Source organism: Perissodus microlepis, chromosome 2 (assembly GCF_051167445.1).
Source record: "Perissodus microlepis isolate ML-2025 ecotype Zambia chromosome 2, ASM5116744v1, whole genome shotgun sequence".
NCBI lineage: Eukaryota > Metazoa > Chordata > Actinopteri > Cichliformes > Cichlidae > Perissodus > Perissodus microlepis.
Window position 1 is genome coordinate 6283236 of NC_140462.1, and position 18114 is coordinate 6301349.

General features: G+C 40.3%; 5 protein-coding genes across 6 annotated transcripts in view; 3 read left to right on the top strand and 2 right to left on the bottom strand.

The window, feature by feature from the left end:
• Positions 1-1867, bottom strand: part of ppp2r2ba (protein phosphatase 2, regulatory subunit B, beta a) — a 41344-nt gene extending 39477 nt beyond the window's left edge. Inside the window, exon 1 of the mRNA XM_084942133.1 lies at positions 817-1867. Coding sequence (XP_084798259.1) covers positions 817-895 — 79 coding nt within the window. The 5' untranslated portion in view covers positions 896-1867. The remainder of the gene's footprint in view (positions 1-816) is intronic.
• Positions 1868-1918: 51 nt separating this feature from the next.
• On the top strand, positions 1919-5480 carry rpl26 (ribosomal protein L26). Its single transcript, XM_084942169.1, has 4 exons — positions 1919-2028; positions 2689-2860; positions 2956-3096; positions 5315-5480. Exons 2-4 carry the CDS (start codon positions 2693-2695, stop codon positions 5441-5443), a joined length of 438 nt encoding a protein of 145 aa, XP_084798295.1. The 5' UTR covers positions 1919-2028; positions 2689-2692; the 3' UTR covers positions 5444-5480.
• Positions 5481-8083: 2603 nt separating this feature from the next.
• Positions 8084-9979, top strand: atp6v0e1 (ATPase H+ transporting V0 subunit e1). Of its 2 annotated transcripts, none has more exons than XM_084942193.1 (4): positions 8084-8304; positions 8805-8852; positions 9413-9536; positions 9628-9979. In XM_084942193.1, the coding sequence occupies exons 1-3, from the start codon at positions 8201-8203 to the stop codon at positions 9504-9506; spliced, it is 246 nt and encodes an 81-aa protein (XP_084798319.1). In that variant the 5' UTR covers positions 8084-8200; the 3' UTR covers positions 9507-9536; positions 9628-9979. The 2 variants fall into 2 exon arrangements, with proteins under 2 accessions (XP_084798319.1, XP_084798328.1); XM_084942202.1 differs by having other exon boundaries at positions 9631-9979.
• Positions 9980-10103: 124 nt separating this feature from the next.
• On the top strand, positions 10104-14130 carry bnip1a (BCL2 interacting protein 1a). The gene is made up of 6 exons (XM_084942182.1): positions 10104-10346; positions 11401-11493; positions 11607-11698; positions 11780-11884; positions 12305-12423; positions 12612-14130. The coding sequence occupies exons 1-6, from the start codon at positions 10266-10268 to the stop codon at positions 12806-12808; spliced, it is 687 nt and encodes a 228-aa protein (XP_084798308.1). The 5' UTR covers positions 10104-10265; the 3' UTR covers positions 12809-14130.
• A 1517-nt stretch (positions 14131-15647) lies between these two features.
• On the bottom strand, positions 15648-17088 carry nkx2-5 (NK2 homeobox 5). The gene is made up of 2 exons (XM_084938626.1): positions 16740-17088; positions 15648-16261 (listed from the first exon to the last, which is right to left on the bottom strand). Exons 1-2 carry the CDS (start codon positions 17086-17088, stop codon positions 15648-15650), a joined length of 963 nt encoding a protein of 320 aa, XP_084794752.1.
• Between the last annotated feature and the right edge of the window lie 1026 nt (positions 17089-18114).

Below are 18114 nucleotides of genomic sequence, written 5' to 3' on the forward strand. Positions count from 1 at the left end.
CACAACATACTGGGATGTACAGTGTATCACACTATCTTCCCTTCTACCAGAAGGCTGAGGGCAGAGCGCACACAGGAAAGAGGGCAACCATGCAAAGCTAAATAATGCAATGCCTCAGTCTCCACATTATGACCTAGTAAGTGGTTGGTTATACAAACACTCAGACCCTCTTGGGCTGTGTCTGACAGCACAATCAGCAGGATTATGAAGTCATTTCTCGGTCTAACGGCATGTCAATTCACCATTTTAACTTCAGGGACTCCAGAGGAATAACTGGAATGGGTGAATGTGAGAGGTTTGGGCAATATGTGGAGATGCCTAGATGCTCTTGAATTAAGTGATCTAGGCAGAGTGTGAGCTGGTGAAATGAATGAGAGAACCATGAGTAAGGAGCAATGTGGGTACTTGTCATGCAACTCCACAAACTGACTTTCTCTCTTGGCATCCTGTAGGCCTGTGTGTTGACACCTTTAAAGGGAGCAAAATGCGAATGGAGTGATACTGTTTACAAGACACACACACACACACACACACACACACACACACACACACACACACACACACACAGAGCCTTGGAACACTTTCTATAATTTGCATCAGAAATTGAGAAAGGGCTCCTTCAACTTCATGCATAGTGTCAAATCTGCATTGGTCTGGGTTAACTACTGGTTAAGCCTTAGCCCTTCAAGTGGCCAGCCTAACTTCTGCACATGTGTATCATATGTGCAGCAGCATAAAAACATTGATGTCACAAGGCACAAACTAAGCAACTCACAGACCCGTGAAAGCCACCCCCGGTTAAGCGTCCCACCCTACCTTCGGTGTGGCAAGTGGAGGACAGGATGGTGCTCGGAGGGCGGAAGAGATACGGGAGATAACGGGAAAAACATTTCATCTTCTTCTCCGGTGCTTGCTAACGGGTGTAGAGCGTTGCGTTGCGGGCTCCACATCCGCACTGCTGCCGCCGACAGCCAGCCACAGAGGATCCGGGGAGGTTCGGAGAGGAGGAGGGGGGAGTGAAATAGGCTCTGTCCGCGGTGCAGGGGGGCTATGACAGCATCACTTTTTCACAGGCAGGCAGGGAGGCAGGCAGGCAGTAGGCTCCGGTAGATCTGCGCTTCACCCGGGGAGCGAATAGCGCACAGTGTCAGCGCGTCTCCGCTTCGGCAGGTCGCTCCGTGTATGTGGGCGAGTTTGTCTGAGCAGGACAGGGGGTCGCTTCTGTCCTCTTATCATGGGAGGGCAATGTATGTGTGGTCTGCTGGTGTGAATACCCTCCTCGTGTTTATTTCTCAGTGTATTTGGGTTTAAATAAAATAAAAAAAGAGCAGGAAAAGCGCAATTACTTCTGCGAGAGCCAGAAAGTTTTCCCTTATAAATTTGGTAGTCTGTTTTATATTAAATGTAGCTAAGGGCAAATACTTTGCTTGGAAATTACACTGAATGTTTTTTGGGGTGTGTATTACCGATAGAAAATGTGTTTTGCCGATCTATTAATGCTACTCACACTTATCCCTGATGCCTAAACGAGGTTTGTGTGGTGCACAGAGCCCAGAACTTGATGAATCATAGACAAAACTTGTTTGTAGACCAGGTTACCGATTAACTAAGTTTAGCGCCATCTTGTGGAAATATTTAATGTAGCTAGAAAACGCAAGTTATAACGTCACAAAAAACAAACCTAGTAAACATTGTTGTGCTTATTTACTAAAAACGCCCCTGCAATTTTATCAACTAAAAATTATTACGTGGCATTATTTAAAAAAATACATTTGTTATGGTGAATATAAATCTTAAAGGTCACCTTCTTTTAGTCGAATTTAACTCCTCGTAGCACACGCAGCACTAAAACAAGTTTCAGTACGACGAAATTGTGTCACCTTTGCCAGACCCCTCTGTGTTTACGCTTGTGTTTATCTGTGTTATCATTTTAAACACTGACTTCTCGCGAGACTTGAGTGTGAACTAATGCCAGCGGAAGTAGTTTGCGAGTCTCTTTTCCGCCGGCCATAGAGGAGCAAAGGCAGGGTAAGAATTCCCGGCAGATGAATTCGCCAAAGTTATCGTTATCCATCCTGCTTTTAATACCACTGTGTGTCCGTATACAAGTGTAACTCCCACATATACTTCAGTACAATTAAAAATCAGCGAATATTGGCTTCGTGTTGACGATGGATTACTAAATAAACGCTGTCAGTAGTTGGTCTCCCTGTTAGGTCCTTCAGTATCCGCATGTCGGTTAGCGATAGTGAAGCAGCTCTACTCCTGGTGCTAGCCTTTAATATTTGACCTACATTCTGTAACTGTAATGGGCTTTTAACAACATTTTTTTGGAAGTGTGTAGTTTGTTCAACTACTGTACCGAGTTTATGTTGCAGAAATATCCCGCTTCGGTCTGACGGCTATCTTATGCTAACTACTTGAGCTAGCTTAATAGTCGCCTTTAAAACGTAGCACAACCTAGCCAAGTACCTAATACAGCAAAATAACACACATAGTGGACATTCTAGGTTTGGGTTCTCAGTTGCTTTATGTGGTGTCGGAAGATAGTAGTGTGTACTTTAACCCTACATTCTTATATTTTCTTAAAACTGTCGATCCTGATCCACAATTTGAGTGGACTGTTTTGCAAGCAAGTGCAGCCTTTATCGCCTGGGTTTGTCATTGCAATTACTTGTTTCTTTACAGCATCATGAAGCTCAATCCCTTTGTAACATCCTCCCGTCGCAAGAACCGTAAGAGGCACTTCAATGCCCCCTCACACATCAGGAGGAAGATCATGTCTTCCCCCCTGTCTAAGGAGCTCCGCCAGAAATACAACGTGAGGTCCATGCCCATCCGCAAAGATGACGAAGTCCAGGTAATGTGGTTTGTATTGCTGAGGGGTTCTTTTTCATAGCTGATGTGCAACATGTTAGGCGGATTAGTCTGACCTGCTTGTGTATTTACATACAGGTTGTCCGTGGACACTACAAAGGCCAGCAGATTGGCAAAGTAGTCCAGGTCTACAGGAAGAAGTATGTCATCTACATCGAGCGTGTGCAGAGAGAGAAGGCCAACGGAACAACAGTCCATGTCGGCATCCACCCCAGCAAGGTGAGACGTAATTGAATAGATACTGAGTTTGTGTGAGTAGACTTGTTCCGTGGTATAGTCACACATGGCGCTTACTGGCTTCATATCTGTTTGGTTTGTTTGTGTCAGGAAGTGGACCTTAGAGATGTAGTCTTGAGCTTTTCATGTCACAAGCTCTTAAGCTGATCAACACAAATTCAATGTGGAGGGTAGCTATATAAGTATTTCTTGGGTTTGCGGTTCTTAGTGTGTTTTATCTATTGTAATTTTGAAAGTTGAGGTATTTTAGCTCTTGATGTTTGTTTCTTTTCCTAACAGCTGGCTCAGAGCCCTGTTCAAGAAGCATGTTCAACAAATAAAGTTTATATATAAACTTTGAGTTTAAGTCTAAGATCTGCAACTCTTAAGCTGTGTCCACACTGAAAACGATTGTCGTGTTGTGCCTTTTAGCAGTATTCTTCATTCTGTGGTAGTCTTTTCAGTCACTGGTCTGAAAGTGTGGGGGGTCCCACCTACTTCACATTGATAATAGTTACGTCACTCAAAGTCGACAAGTATCATTCACTTTTTGTTGTCTGCTTACCAGATTGCTGTGAACTGCTAAAGATTTTGGTTCCAGAACAGCTGATCAGAATATCTTCATTGAACTTGAGTGTTCACCTTGAGTTAAGCACATGCATGAGTAGAAAAAATGTAAAGGAAGCCATCAGTGGAGCTCTGACACCCAGAATCATAGGATCATGGGATTCCAGCATTTTCCTCATGTCTGGATTAACAAACCGAGGGATGTTTGTTAAATCTGCTTCCATGAGTAGGGCCCCAGTCACTACTGTAGTAAACTTCAATAGCATTCAGGTGCTTAACTCTCTCATCCTGCAGTCGGACAGACTACTTGACTAGTTGTCGTTGTGTGGGACGGTAGTAGCCAAAGGCGGTGTGTGTTGTGATCTGGAGATTGTAAGCTGGTGTTATGGTTGATGTCGTTGGCATACTCTCTGCACATGTATGCAGAGAGCAAAGTAAAGTGGAGTCAAATTCCTTACTTGTGTGCACAAACCAAATAAGGGTGACTCTGATGTATCTGATTCTGCTCATTGCACTTCAACACCACCTTAGACCCATTTTAAATCTGGATACTGGGTGTTGTCCAGTCGCTGTAGTCTGCTGCTAAATTGATACATTTTCAAGACTCGATCACTGCATTAGTGCTGGTAAAGAAGAAGCCAAAACAAGTAAACATTTTTATTATGGAGGATTTTTCAACTGCTGCGGTAGTATCCCGCTGTGCTATTGGGAAATCCCTATGTTCCTGAAGTTAATTTATCAAGGGACCAACCCACTCCCACTTGTCTCCAGTGAGGCTGCAGTGATTTAAAAAAAGAAAAAAAGGAAGCTTTACAGCAAGCCCAAATGACACCAAACTCACTATGCACCAGCAACTCACTAAGGACTTCCTTTGTGGACAGTCTAGGATTACTAGATATAAGAAGATGCCACATCTAAGCCAGACTTCAGGTTTCTATATTACACGTGTGTAAAGCTGCCTGTTGGGCTAAGGTTTGCTTCTAACTAATTATGATGTCTTAATCCTGCTCCCGGGTGCACACCCTAAACTCTGATTACAGGTAGACTGAGAGAAATTTCACTTGGTATTTGACACAGTGTTTCATCATACTCTGACACTTGGTATTTTGAGCACTGAAATTGAAAAAGTAAAAGTGACCAAATAACATTTTGTGGAGTGCAGTTGCTCTGGTTTAGCTGGATTATAGATTTTTTTTTTCTTTTTTTAAATTTGCTGATGCTGTTCAGTTTTAAATTGCAGTATAATGCATTAAACTACAAAAAAAACCTCTTTCTGTCAGTTCTGTAAATCTGTAAACACTGGTGGATAGCTGAAGCAAGTACAGAGCTAATGGGAGAGCATGTGACATCTTAGATGCGGAACATTGGTAATTTAAGAAGAATTGAGATTATATTTGAATTTCAGCATGTCCCTTTTGATTCAATTTTATTTTATTTTATTTTATTTTTTTAACGTAAACTGGAAAAGCAAGATTTTCCTTGTAGATTAAAAAAATAATCCTTGGTTACAAAAACAGTGGGAAATTTTTCAATTATTAAGCAATGTCTTTTTGTTTAATTTTATTAAAGAGATTCGAAGGTAATTTCAGACATATTGCTGATGTATCCATGAGAGAATACATGTTTGTTTACTAAGATGTTTTTGTGTCTGCAGGTGGTCATCACCAGGCTAAAGCTGGACAAAGACCGCAAGAAGATCCTGGAGCGCAAGGCCAAGTCTCGCGCTGATGGAAAGGAGAAGGGAAAATACAAGGAGGAGACCATTGAGAAGATGCAGGAGTGAAAATGATCTTTTGCTATCAATAAACTCTGTAAATGGACCTCATGTTGTCTGTCATATTTTCATTGTAACGCCCTAAACATGGGAACGTTTTTTAATGTTTTATTTTGAACATGCTTGTCTTTTTTATGGAAATTAACACTTGGGTATACTGTATGCCTTCAAAGTCATGTTCAAATCTCTAAACAGCACACTGTATTACAAGGAATGTAATGAATTGGCCAGTGCTGCTGCTTAATAAATTAAAAACAAGCTGTGGCCAAAATTGCATAATTTTATTGTTTAAAGATGTTAAAAGTGAACTACACAAAGAAATGTTCTTTAATTGCACAATTAACTGCAAATATGAGTGTAGTTTTGTTACAGGCAAGGAAATTCATGTGACTGACTACACACCACCTCAGCTTCTGTGTTAATTGATTTCACTATGAAATGAGGTGAAAATCCAAAATACTGTGCAAGAAAAGAACAAATATTTCAAAGCATTTAAGCAGAAATATGGAAACCCAGCATTTGCTCTAACAGATCCAGATTAATATACTTTATGGATCCTGCAAAGGAAATTACTTTTAAGGCAGCAGGATAAAGGATAAAAATGAAATCTTATATCCTGACAGGTGTGCTCACCTGTCACAGAAGAAGAGCTGTTTTATAGAGAACAGTAGGAAACCATTTTGGTTTTAAACAAGCTGATGAATGAGCTCTGCAGAGAGGACTGTGATGACTGTGATGGGTTGTCCATGATGGACAGCAGGTAATTCAGTGACCTCTTGCTCCTCATTGAATGCCTCTGGGTTCCTGCTGCCATCTCTGACAGTGTTCAAGAAACAAGAAGAAAAAAATAGATTTTGCATGAAATTTAGCGAAAATAAAACATAGGAGGAGAGGCTAACTATTGAATGAAAAAAAGATATACAGGTGAAACTCAAAAAATTTGAATATCGTGCAAAAGTTAATTTATTTCAGTAATTCTACTGAAAAAGTGAAACATATATAATAAAGACTCATTACATGCAAAGTGAGATAATTCAAGCCTTTATTTGTTATAATTTTGTTGATCGTGGCTAACAGCTTGTGAAAACCCCAAATTCAAAAGCTCAGAAAATTTGAATATTGTGAAAAGGTCCAGTTGTGGGCTCAAAGTGTCCCACTCTGATTAGCTAATTAATCCAAAACATCTCCAAAGAGTTCCTGAGCCTTTAAATGGTTTCTGTCTGGTTGAGTAGGAATCACAATTATGGGGAAGACTGCTGATCTGACAGTTGCGCAGAAAACCATAATTGACACCCTCCATAAGGAGGGAAAGCCTCAAAAGATAATTGCAAAAGAAGTTGTATGTTCCCAAAGTTGTCTATCAATGCACATTAATAAAAAGTTATGTGGAAGGGAATGATTTGGAAGAAAAAGGTGCACAAGCAGCAGGGATGACCAGAGCCTGGAGAGCATTGTCAGGGAAAGGTCATTCAAAAGTGCGGGGACCTTCACAAGGAGTGGACTGAGGCTGGAGTTGGTGCATCAAGAGCCACCACACACAGACGGATGCTGGACTTGGGCTTCAAATGTCATATTCTTCTTGTCAAGCCGCTCCTGAACAATAATGTCAGAAGTGTCTCACCTTGGCTAAAGAAAAAAAGAACTGGTCTGTTGCTCAGTGGTCCAAAGTCCTCTTTTGTAATGAGAGAAAATTTTGCATCTCATTTGGAAACCAAGGTCCCAGAATCTGGAGGGAGAATGGAGAAGCACACAATCCAGGATGCTTGAAGTCCAGTGTTAAGTTTCCACAGTCTGTGTTAATTTGGGGAGGCATGCAGGTGTTGGTCCACTGTGCTTTATTAAGTCCAGAGTCAACGCAGCTGTTGAAGCTGAAGCTGACTTCATTTTCCAGCAGGACTTGGCACCTGCCCACACCTACAAACGTACTAAAACCTGGTTCAATAGATTCTCTATGGGGCATTGCCAAGAGAAAGATGAGAGTAGTGAGACCGAACAATGCAGAAGAGCTGAAGGCTGCTATTGAAGCATCCTAGTCTTCCATAACACCTCAGCAGTGCGAAAGGCTGATAGCATCCATGCTATCAGCCATTGATGCAGTAATTCATGCAAAAGGGGCCCAAACCAAGTACTGAGTACATATGCATGATTATACTTTTCAGAGGTCTGACATTTCTCTATTTAAAATCCTTATTTTATTGGTTTCATGCAATATTCAAATTTTCTGAGCTTTTGAATTTAGGTTTTTCATAAGCTGTAAGCCACGATCAACAAAATTGTAATAAATAAAGGCTTGAAATATCTAAAAGGTGAACCTATATTACTTTCACCTTTTAAGTAGAATTGCTGAAATAAATGAACTTGTGCACGATATTCTAATTTTTCGAGTTTCACCTGTATAACAATGTGTAATATTCATAAACTATTTTTCACGTTAATAAGAGAAATGTAGTAATATAAATAAACATAAATATGGCACAGTTTGTCTTCCAGTTTGTCCGCTTCATTTTATCTATATGGAATATAACCACAAATAAAAGTTGGGTTAAAACGCAAATACTTTCGCCATTTATTTAATTTAAGAATTAATGAAAACGTTTCACAACACAAGCACTTTGAAATTTGCAGTGCAGTCCTTCCACTTCCTCTTTCTCTGGTTCACAGTCATGTGATACGTGTTGCCTTCTGCGTGTCGTCGTCGGCTGGGCAGCATAAATTTAGTTGAAAGTTTATACCTCTGAAGTCTTGTGTTTTTAGACTAAACTCACAATGGCAATAACTTCGTTTGCGATCGCGATTTCCGTGATGACTGTGTTCTGGGGTATTGTTGGAGGAATTGTGCCTTGGTTTATCCCCAAAGGACCAAACAAAGGGTAAGTTGGTTAGCTTCGATCCGGCTGGCTATAACGAGTTTACGGAAGGTTTTTATGTCAACGTTGTATTATTTTCTTAGTTTTTATATAAACAGGTGAAGTGTGCGTGAGCTAAATTTACTGTTGGCCTTGTGTAAAGGTGTTTATTACACTTACATATCACTTTTAAACCCTGTTAGCTACTCTAGTTACTAAAAGTTAAGAGTTAGCTAACTAAAGCTAATTTTACTCTGGCTTCGTGCTAAAGTTCCTCACATCCCTTGGCAGTGAATCCTGCTCTTGTATTTCAGTACATAATACGACCATTAATGGATTCGATGTTTGGAAAAAATGCCAAATTCAGTAGAACTTCCTTTATTTGTCTGATTTTCAGTTGCATCACGAGATCCAGCTCGTGAATGTGGATGTATGGCTGGATGTGTTTTAAATCCAAAAACTCGCAGACATTAAATATTAGATGTGCTGTTTATATATTTAAAATGTATATTATTTTCCCACAGTGTGATAGTGACGATGCTGGTGCTAACTGCAGTCTGCTGTTACCTTTTGTAAGTATTCACCATCCGGATTCCTTTTTTTCCACAGACAGGCACACACACACACACACACACACAGTGGTACTATATATATCTAAAACAATAGAGGAAGCCTGCAATGAATCAGGCCTATAATAGAAATGGCTGAAGTGAGCAGTCAGTTAAATATAAGAGGAGAACTATCTTCTTGATATGTGATTAATGCATTTGGATAATGACAAATTGGTCCTCTTCTGTTGCTCCAAGTTAATTGATGCGCATTGCTTGAAAATAAAGCAGACTATGCGTATCTTATTTAAGTCATAAATTATTTACATTCACAGTTTTGAATGCATCTGGTGTTATGTTGCATTCTGGCAGACAAAAGGGGGCAGTATAGTCACAGTAGTGTTGCAGCCATGTGAGGTTATTCTCCCAAATGCCCCCCAAGCTTGATGCTGTTATAATAAACCCAGGAGCTGGTTGCAGTGTTGTGACAAACCGTGGTGTTCATTCAAGATGACATTTTTATTAGAGAATATGAAGTGAGTGTTTTGTTTGTGATCATGATGGTGTCCTCTCTGTTCACCCAGCTGGTTGATAGCCATTCTGGCCCAGTTGAACCCGCTGTTTGGGCCTAGCCTGTCCACTGATGTTATTTGGTACCTGCGCTATCACTGGCCTTAATTTGCCTTTCTGGGGCTCCCAACCCTTAAGGTAAGCTTAAGACTGTACCTACATGCTACTTTTACGTAATATATTAATACTTGGATGCCTCTCGTCTAATGTTGTGTTATTATTCTCTCAGCAGCAGACGACCTTACAGTGCTGCAGACCAGTGGATGTTTGCCATTGCAGAGATCAGTTGTCCCCAATTGCCTTAAAACTCTGAACCCTGTATGATTATTGAGTGGCACCAGTGCCTTGTGTATATAATGACTCCCAAAGGGCTGTGAGATCTGTGTGGATGTGCTGTGACCTAAATTTAAGTAACATTTCCTTGTTGCAGTTTTGTTTATATATTATGTACATTGTGTTCAACAATATTGTTAGCATGCATAGCAGTTGTTGTGTGAGTGTGTGTGTGTGTGTATATGCGTGAAGTTTGTGTCAGCTGGTTCATCAGATAATTAATAAATAAATAATTCATTCATCCATAATTGTTTGTAATTATATAATTTTTCAAATATAAAAGTGTTCATTTCTACATAATTATATTGAAAGTCATTTACACATTAAACATATTTATGCCACTAAAATATTTTCATAGAGCATCGAAAATGCTGTTGTTTTTCTGAAAAAATGACCCCATAAAACATTTTTCATGCAGTCATTATTGATAACGACGTTTTTTGCGTAACAAAACACGTCAAACAGCGACGTTGACGTACGGACTTCAAATTGGCCTCTTTGCTTTCCGTAGCTCCAGCCGGCTACGTTGGCAACATGGCGTCGTCAGATGTCCACGTCCGAATATGCGAACAAGAAATACTCAAATATGACTTGGAAATTAAAGCTCTCATCCAGGTGCGAATATTTCTTTGGTAAGACTGCTTAGTGCTGCGACAGGACACGTTAGTTTTTGAGCGTGTCACATAGCGGAGTTGTATTAACTTGGCCTGATTTTATGAGGTGTAGCGACCGTCTCCGAAAGCCTGCACCGGAACATTTTCTATCAAAGTTACAAAGAGGCTGTAAAAAAGAATATTTTCAGCCAAGTTTTTACGAACAAGATGTTGTAATAATAATGTAGATAACCAGCCGGTGTTGTGTTGCACCAACTAGTGATTTCCGGTATATACCAAAAAAGGATTGCCGATGTTTAAACGGTTGCAAATGATGATCCTCCCAAAACAGGTCACTTCTTTATTTTATATATAACCCCTTCGTAAATCCCGTTGACTGCAGCCCGTTTACATTATAAGCAAAAAGAATACATGCCATAAAAACACATCTGAGATCACTTTTTGGTACATCACCTGTATTTAAACTGTATTTTTAAAAATATATTTATCTTTCTGGCAGCAGGTATTTAGATGTTTTCATTTAAACGAAGGATAATGTAAGTTATGGACCTAAATAAAAATGTACCTTCGTTAATCTTTTTCAAGTAGTCAATGGGCAGAAAAGCAATTCAATAAAAGGCACGCTGGAAAATCAAGCATTATTTTCCAAACATGTACCGGATCAAGTGTCTCACTTTTGCGACACTAGTAAGCACAAGGCAGTGTAGGACCATATTTGGTAGAAACTATTCATATTTTAAAGTGATTTTAGAGCATATTTAAATATAAATGGGTAAGTTAAACTCTATTCTGCAAAACTTGTCAAAAAATATTAGAAACCTGGTTAATTTGGGGGGAAGTGCCAATAAATAAATACATTTAAAAAATCCACTTTGCAGGAAAAAGTGAAAATAGTTAAAAGGTGAGGAGGAGGTCTAAAACAATACGAATTCCACAGTTCAGCTTGAGAAAGCAGTGTTAATATGCAGAACAGCTGTCGTTTCAACATGTGAACAGTAACAGCAGTGTAGCAATGAAATGTCATGACTTTTATCCTTGGTTCAACATTTTACCAGGATATCAGTGAGTGCACAGGCCCTCAAAGCAAGCTGACAGAATTAAATGGAGAAGTGAAAAAGAACTTCCTCAGCTTAAGACTACGGATTCAGGTGAGAGGTTTTTCATACGTCACCTAATCCCAATTAATAGGCTGTGCATCGGTTGCTTGAACTTTTTTTCCTTTTAATTGTAAGCCCTTGTGATTGTTTTGCTTCCATGTTAGGACTTGGATCAGATGGCAATGGAGCAGGACAAAGAGTCAGACAAGCAAGCCTTGATGACTCAGGTAGAAGGCCACAGAAAACAGATGCTCAGGTAATGCCTTTAGCCCACTTTAACACTTTAAAAGCCTACTTAATAAAAGTTTATTAATTTTGTTTTTTGTATTTTTTGCAGTAACCAGACAACCTGGAGGAAAGCCAACCTGGCCAGCAAACTTACAATCGACAACATGGAAAAGCAGGCCCTTCTTAATGGAGCTGATGATTCTGTGAGACAGAGGTGAGCTGAAGATTGTCCTAATATTTAAAGACCACTAAATCTCAGCTTTGCACTTAAGCAACGTTTGCTTAAATGCAAAGAAAAAAGACTATCGGGGAGCGTGCTTATTCTTTACGTGCCCGTGGCACAATCTCCCTCAAGATATTAGGCAGGCATGCTCGGTGGAGGTTTTTAAAGCTAAGTTGAAGACCCACTTGTTCACCCTATCCTACATGTCTTAATTCTATGCCATTTAGTTTTTAAAATTTTTATTGTTTTTAACTTTTATTATGTTTTTAACTTGTTATTGTGTTTTTAACTTGTATTGCTGTGTATCGCTTTTATTTATTTATCTCTTTATTTTCAAATAAAGAGATATTATTATTATTATTATTATTATTATGTGATGCATTCTGTTTGCATGCATTCTTTTTAAATCAGGAAGATGACCAAAGAGGGTCTGGCCCAGACCACCAGCGACATCACCGAAAATCTTATGAGCATCAGCCGAATGATGGCCCAGCAAGTTCAGCAGAGCGAGGAGACCATAACGTCACTAGGTTGGTGAATGAACAGTATCCTGTTGTTTTGATATACTTGTTTAATTTTAAATGGCATTAAAGCATTCTTGTTTACTGAGAGTAATTTAACAGGTTACACTGTGTTAATGCGCACGCTCGCAATATAATGTCTATTTATATCAGTGACAAATGTGTAGCCCCACATTTTTTTTCTTTTCTGTTTAAAGCAACCTCCTCCAGAACAATCCAAGAGACAAATGATGAGTTTAAGACCATGACAGGGACCATTCAGATTGGGAGAAAACTCATCACCAAGTACAACCGGAGGGAGCTCACCGACAAGCTGCTCATCTTCCTGGCGTTAGCTCTGTTTCTCGCAACAGTCCTCTACATCCTAAAGAAGAGACTGTTCCCCTTCCTGTAGACCAGAAGGGTTCTCCCGTGAGCACGAATGGTACTTTCCATAGTCAGTGGGAATGATTTAAACAACTCTGAATGCTGCGTGTCATGCTAGACGCATTACGCCGTCTGCACGGCGGAATGCGAACTGCTTACTTGACTGAACTGAGACGCTGCTGAGAGTGAAATATTGTCCACGCAGAGGGAGAGCGATCTACAGGCCTGCAGCTCAGAGGCAGACTAAAGGAAAAAAATTATTTTGGCTTCAGGATGTAAAACGTGTCTTTGTGTGAGGGAAACTTGTTTGCTGATTATTATGAAACATGAAATATGGTACAGTATGAGGAATATCATGGTTTCATTTGGAAAAAAGAAAAGTCATTTTTAGCTTCAACTGTTTTTTTTATTGGCAAGTCAATCACTGAACTATTAAAGTAGCATGCAATGCTATTAATTACTGTTAATTCAAGGCAAAAAATGCTATGTAAGTACATTATATTACAGACATATATATTTGGGATCAAAACAAGGCCTGTACATGTTTTTGCATCACCAGTGGAAACCAAGCCATTTACCACGATCCAGTTTCCCACAATTACTGTTAATAACGTTCCAGCTTTATATGTAAATGCTATTTGTCGGAATGCACTGTGCAACTTACATTACTGTACTCCGTAATGATGAATTAATGTTGTTTATGTGAAAAGAATATTTAAGTACTTTTTAACTTTATTATGATTCAGGCTCAATTGCACTCACTCCTCACTGTGTTTTCCTACTTGAACAGCACTCGTAGGGTTTATATACACTTCTAACTGTCCCTATGTTTATTCACTTGGCATGCAAATCAAAGTAAAAAAAAAAAACCCTTTATTAAGTGTAAGACTGGATGCAGTCTGCTCCGTCTCTTTTTTTTTTTTTTTCTGCCTGTCCCGTTTGGTTCTTTTGCCATCAGAATTATTGTCTAAAGGCGAGTCTGCTCCGTCTCTGCCGGTGTGGCTCTGCAGCAGAGCAGAAAAGCTCCGAAAAGCACCAGCAGTGTTCACACTGGCAGAGATAGGACAGCATGCAGCCCTGCCTTTCTTCAGATAAGACCCGGAAAAGCAGATTATTCCAACCTGTTTCCCTCTCCCTTTCCAGCGTGAGTGGAGGGTGAGGGATATTTTTAGGTTTGTGTGGCGCTGTTATCTGACGTTCCCTTTTCAACACTACAGAGGAGAGGGTGGCCAGAGAAGCCACATGACCTTGCCACCCTTTGGGCAATTGCCTGGCATTGCTGTTTCATTTTTATTATTTGTAAATGTCATCACTAATTATTAATAAACACAGTGGCTCCCGTCTTCTTTAGTGTGTCTCAAATGTGCATTTGTCACTGTATTGTTTACAGTAAGATAGCAGACAATAGAGTATGTGTGAAGAGACCTGAGAGATGCCTAAGCATCTCTTACTTGTGTAAAGTGGCGGCAGTTGGACACAGCCAATTTCCAGCCTGTTCGTATAGCCGCACACTTAGACAAAGCCTTTGGCTCTCTGTCAAGCAAATTGGGCCATTCTTGCATTTAGCACCAAGATACTGACAATTGAGTGTTTGGGTTTGTATCTGGATAAGTGGGCAGAGGTCTCTGAAGTGTACACGACACCACAGTGATGGTGTAAACACGGGGATCGGGTGGCTAATGGGAGACCTCGGCAACTTCACATTCATTTAGTAAATTTGACTTTATAGAGCTTTGGTATTGTTAGTATTTAATACATCATTTTGATACTGGGTGTATGTTCAATTGGAGAGTAACAGCTGTGTTACAATAAAAAGCGAAAGGTTATATTACAGTAATTTTCAGTAATCCAGTGTACTGTCCATAAAAAGTTACATATCTTTGATCTGGTCACACCTTGTATTTGCCACCATGTTTCCAAGTTCAGGGAATAAGACTATTGACTTTCAGGAACAAAGAGAAGATGAAGAAATAATTCATATAAAATTTATCTACATAAAAAACAGATCATTCGTTTCAGGTTTTCCGTATTGGAACCCAGTTTGAAACATTTTAAAAGGTCAAGGTCACGGCTAGTCAAAGCAACCTTATAAACATGTGTAAAAAGTACATGCGGCTGACAGTGGGTTGTAAAAAAAGTGTAAACATTTAACAACCTTTTACCTTGTTGAAGCCTACTGAATGAAGCTTTCTAATAGGTACTTGAGCAGTTTAACCAGAAACAAACCATGGGGTGGTTTGATAGATGTCAGATTTTTTATTTTATTTTTATGCATGTTTACCAGTATATAACCCACAGGTGTGCATTATATGTGCTGTTAAAATTATAGTTTTTTATTGGATGATTTAGTTGAATTCTTGTGGGGGGGGTTTGTGATGTACAGTTAGATAACAGAGCCAAAACAGACACGATGAGGACGTGGTTGTATGCTAAAAATTTTAATGATAATAATAATAATGGTAGTAACAATAATAATATAGAATATATATACAATTATATCATATAATTAAGTTGTAAGTTGTTTTGTTTTCCACCGAAAATACTTTTTGTAAAAAGAAATATGTAATAACCACCTTAAGGAAGGTATGGAAAAATAGAAAGTGAAATCTGGCAATTTTTAAAATTAAAAAATAGCATTTATTATTTTGTTTTTCGCTCAAATTAAATGTGCGCTGAAAATAACTTAAAATGTAACACGTTTAGAGAAAAACTGGTGCTGAACTCAAACGGAAACTACGAGAAATAATTCATCAAATATAAGTAAATTACACAAACTCCTCAATGTTTTAATTCGTTGGTATACACGCATGCAGTCATAAAATACTATTAAGGTAAATTAACTTCCTTTTTTCTTCTTCTTCTCTTGTTTACCACGTCCTAATGCCGTGTAAGGAAGACACCCCGTTACTGGAGGAGTATGTATTCTGGACGTTACTGGAATCCCCTATCCCAAAGTTCATGTAGTTGCCGTTGCTGGAGGTTCCTTGCATAGTCTGCATTGCGGCTGCGGGGTAATTGCATGCATAGTTCGTGTTGCAGCTGGAGCCGGTGTAGTTGCTGAAGGCTGTGTAGTTGTTATAACTAAAATGGTTAATGTGACCCATACTGTAGGAAGGATTGTAGCTGGTCGCGTCACCCGCGAGACAGGGCTTCCCATCCCTCACCAGCACCGGCACCGACACCCTCCTGGGCGGCGGCAGGGACACCATCTCCAGGCTCTGGTCCTGCTTCTGCCGCTTGCACTTGTACCTTCTGTTCTGGAACCAGATCTTCACCTGCGTCGGGGTGAGTTTGAGAACCCCGGCGAGGTGATCTCTCTCCGGGGCCGAAAGGTACCGCTGCTGTTTGAAGCGGCGCTCCAACTCGTACACCTGTGCCTGGGAGAAGAGGACCCGGGGCTTCCTGCGCCTCCGAGGCTTGGGCCGGTCCTGATCCTCGGCCTTTATGTCCTCCACAGACTCTGACGGAACACTGAATTCATCTGATTAAGGCAAACACGGACAGAAAAAGCACAGAGAAATAACTGAATTAGAATTCTTCGCGATTTTGGAATTTATATTCATATTTTTTATTTTGCACCGTTATAACGATCATAATAGTTGGCACAGGTTCGGGCAGATTGCCCCGGCCATCCGTGCGACCAATCATGCCTAATATGATTTACGCACAACGCTATGATTTGTCATTTCATACCAAAGATGTCAGTGATAGTTTGGATTTTGTTACATTTTTCAAATTGATTTTCAAATCAGTATTAAAGTTCACCAACTTTCATTTATGTTTAAATTTCAAAGGTTTAATTTTAGGGCCTTTGTCCAGCCGCCCTTGTATACTTTCTTGTGGTACTTATTGCTTTAGTGCAGATAACATTTAGAGAATCTGCCATTATTCAAATCAAGCACATGTGTATCCAGGCCTAACGGGCCTCCAAACTAAAGACAATTCTTTCTTCAGCTCACCTTTTCTTCTTTTCCCCTCAAACGCATCAGATTTTCCATCCTTATCTATTTCCATCTCCATGAGGGATTTGCCATAAAAGGTAGAAGCAAAGTTAAGTGCATTGCCTCTGCCGGCTCTGGAGTCGTGTGTGTCCTCTACAAGAAGCGAGGCGGCGGTGGACGAGATGTCCCGGAGAGGCTCCTGCTTCATTCGGCCCAGCATACAAGAGGAGGAGGAGGATGTCGCCACGGTGCAGCAGTCCATGCGAGAACAATCGTCCAAAGAAGACGCCAGAACGTCATGAGTCTGCTCCAAGTTTAATATATCCTTAACAGAGAAGGGAGTGGACGTGCTAGGGCTGGGAAACATTGCCAAAAACCAGAAAAATAAAATAATCTGTTAATCTGTCACATGGAGGCCAAAAAGAAGTCACCAAAAAAAAAACCCCAAACAAAAAAACCCACCTTTCCTTCTTGACAGTGTGTAATGGATTTACGTATAAGTTTGGTATACCGGACTGTTCTTGAGTGAAGTGTGCATTTTGAATGTCAACTCTGACTCCAAACTTTTTTCTTGGCCCCTCTCTCTCCCTCCTTTCAGTGACGCAGAGAATGAGGGAGGGACGGGGGGGATCCAGTGGGACCTTGAGCTCTGGTACTCCCATTTACTGACGTAAAGTGATGTCTGGTAGGCTGCATGTTAGGCCTGATGTTGGTCATAGTCCTGTTTCTTAATTTGCAGCAAAGTAGCCTGCTTAACCAGCCTTTATACTCTGCCCAGAGCAAATAGGATTGCTGTAAATATTCCACTAAATCAGTTCATCCTTTCATCCTGTTGGAAACAGAAACACATCTTATTGTGCTTTGATTGAGGATGTCACTGGTTTATAAAGCTTCTAAATGAAGTATCCATCTCGCCAGATAGTGTTTAGCACTGCTGTAGTCCATTACGCACAATGCAAGCTCCGGATGTTTATACAGGTCTTCAAGTACCAAATAAATAATTTATCTGACATGCACATCAAAAACTTGCATTAGCGACCACTGAGTTGCATTGTTTAACTTTCTGGGTGGAATCAAAATCCATTAATGCGCCTAGATGGTCGTCCGCGCGTGTGTGCTTGGGGTGTCGGCCCGTGGCTCTTCCGAGGGGAAACAGAGCAGACAAGCGTCAAGAAGGAGGGAAGCAGACAACAGGTTGGGTCCCTGAACAAGGAACCTGAAACCAGGAGTGACACACTCTGCTGTCTGCCTCTAAGAGATTTTTGGAGACGCTGTCTGTCTTATCGGGACGTGATAACAGATGACAACAAGCTCCCACCCAAGCTGCAGGCCAGGTTATCCTAAAAAAGTGTCATGTGTGACACTTTAGTCTTAAGGCAGTCAGAAAGTCCCA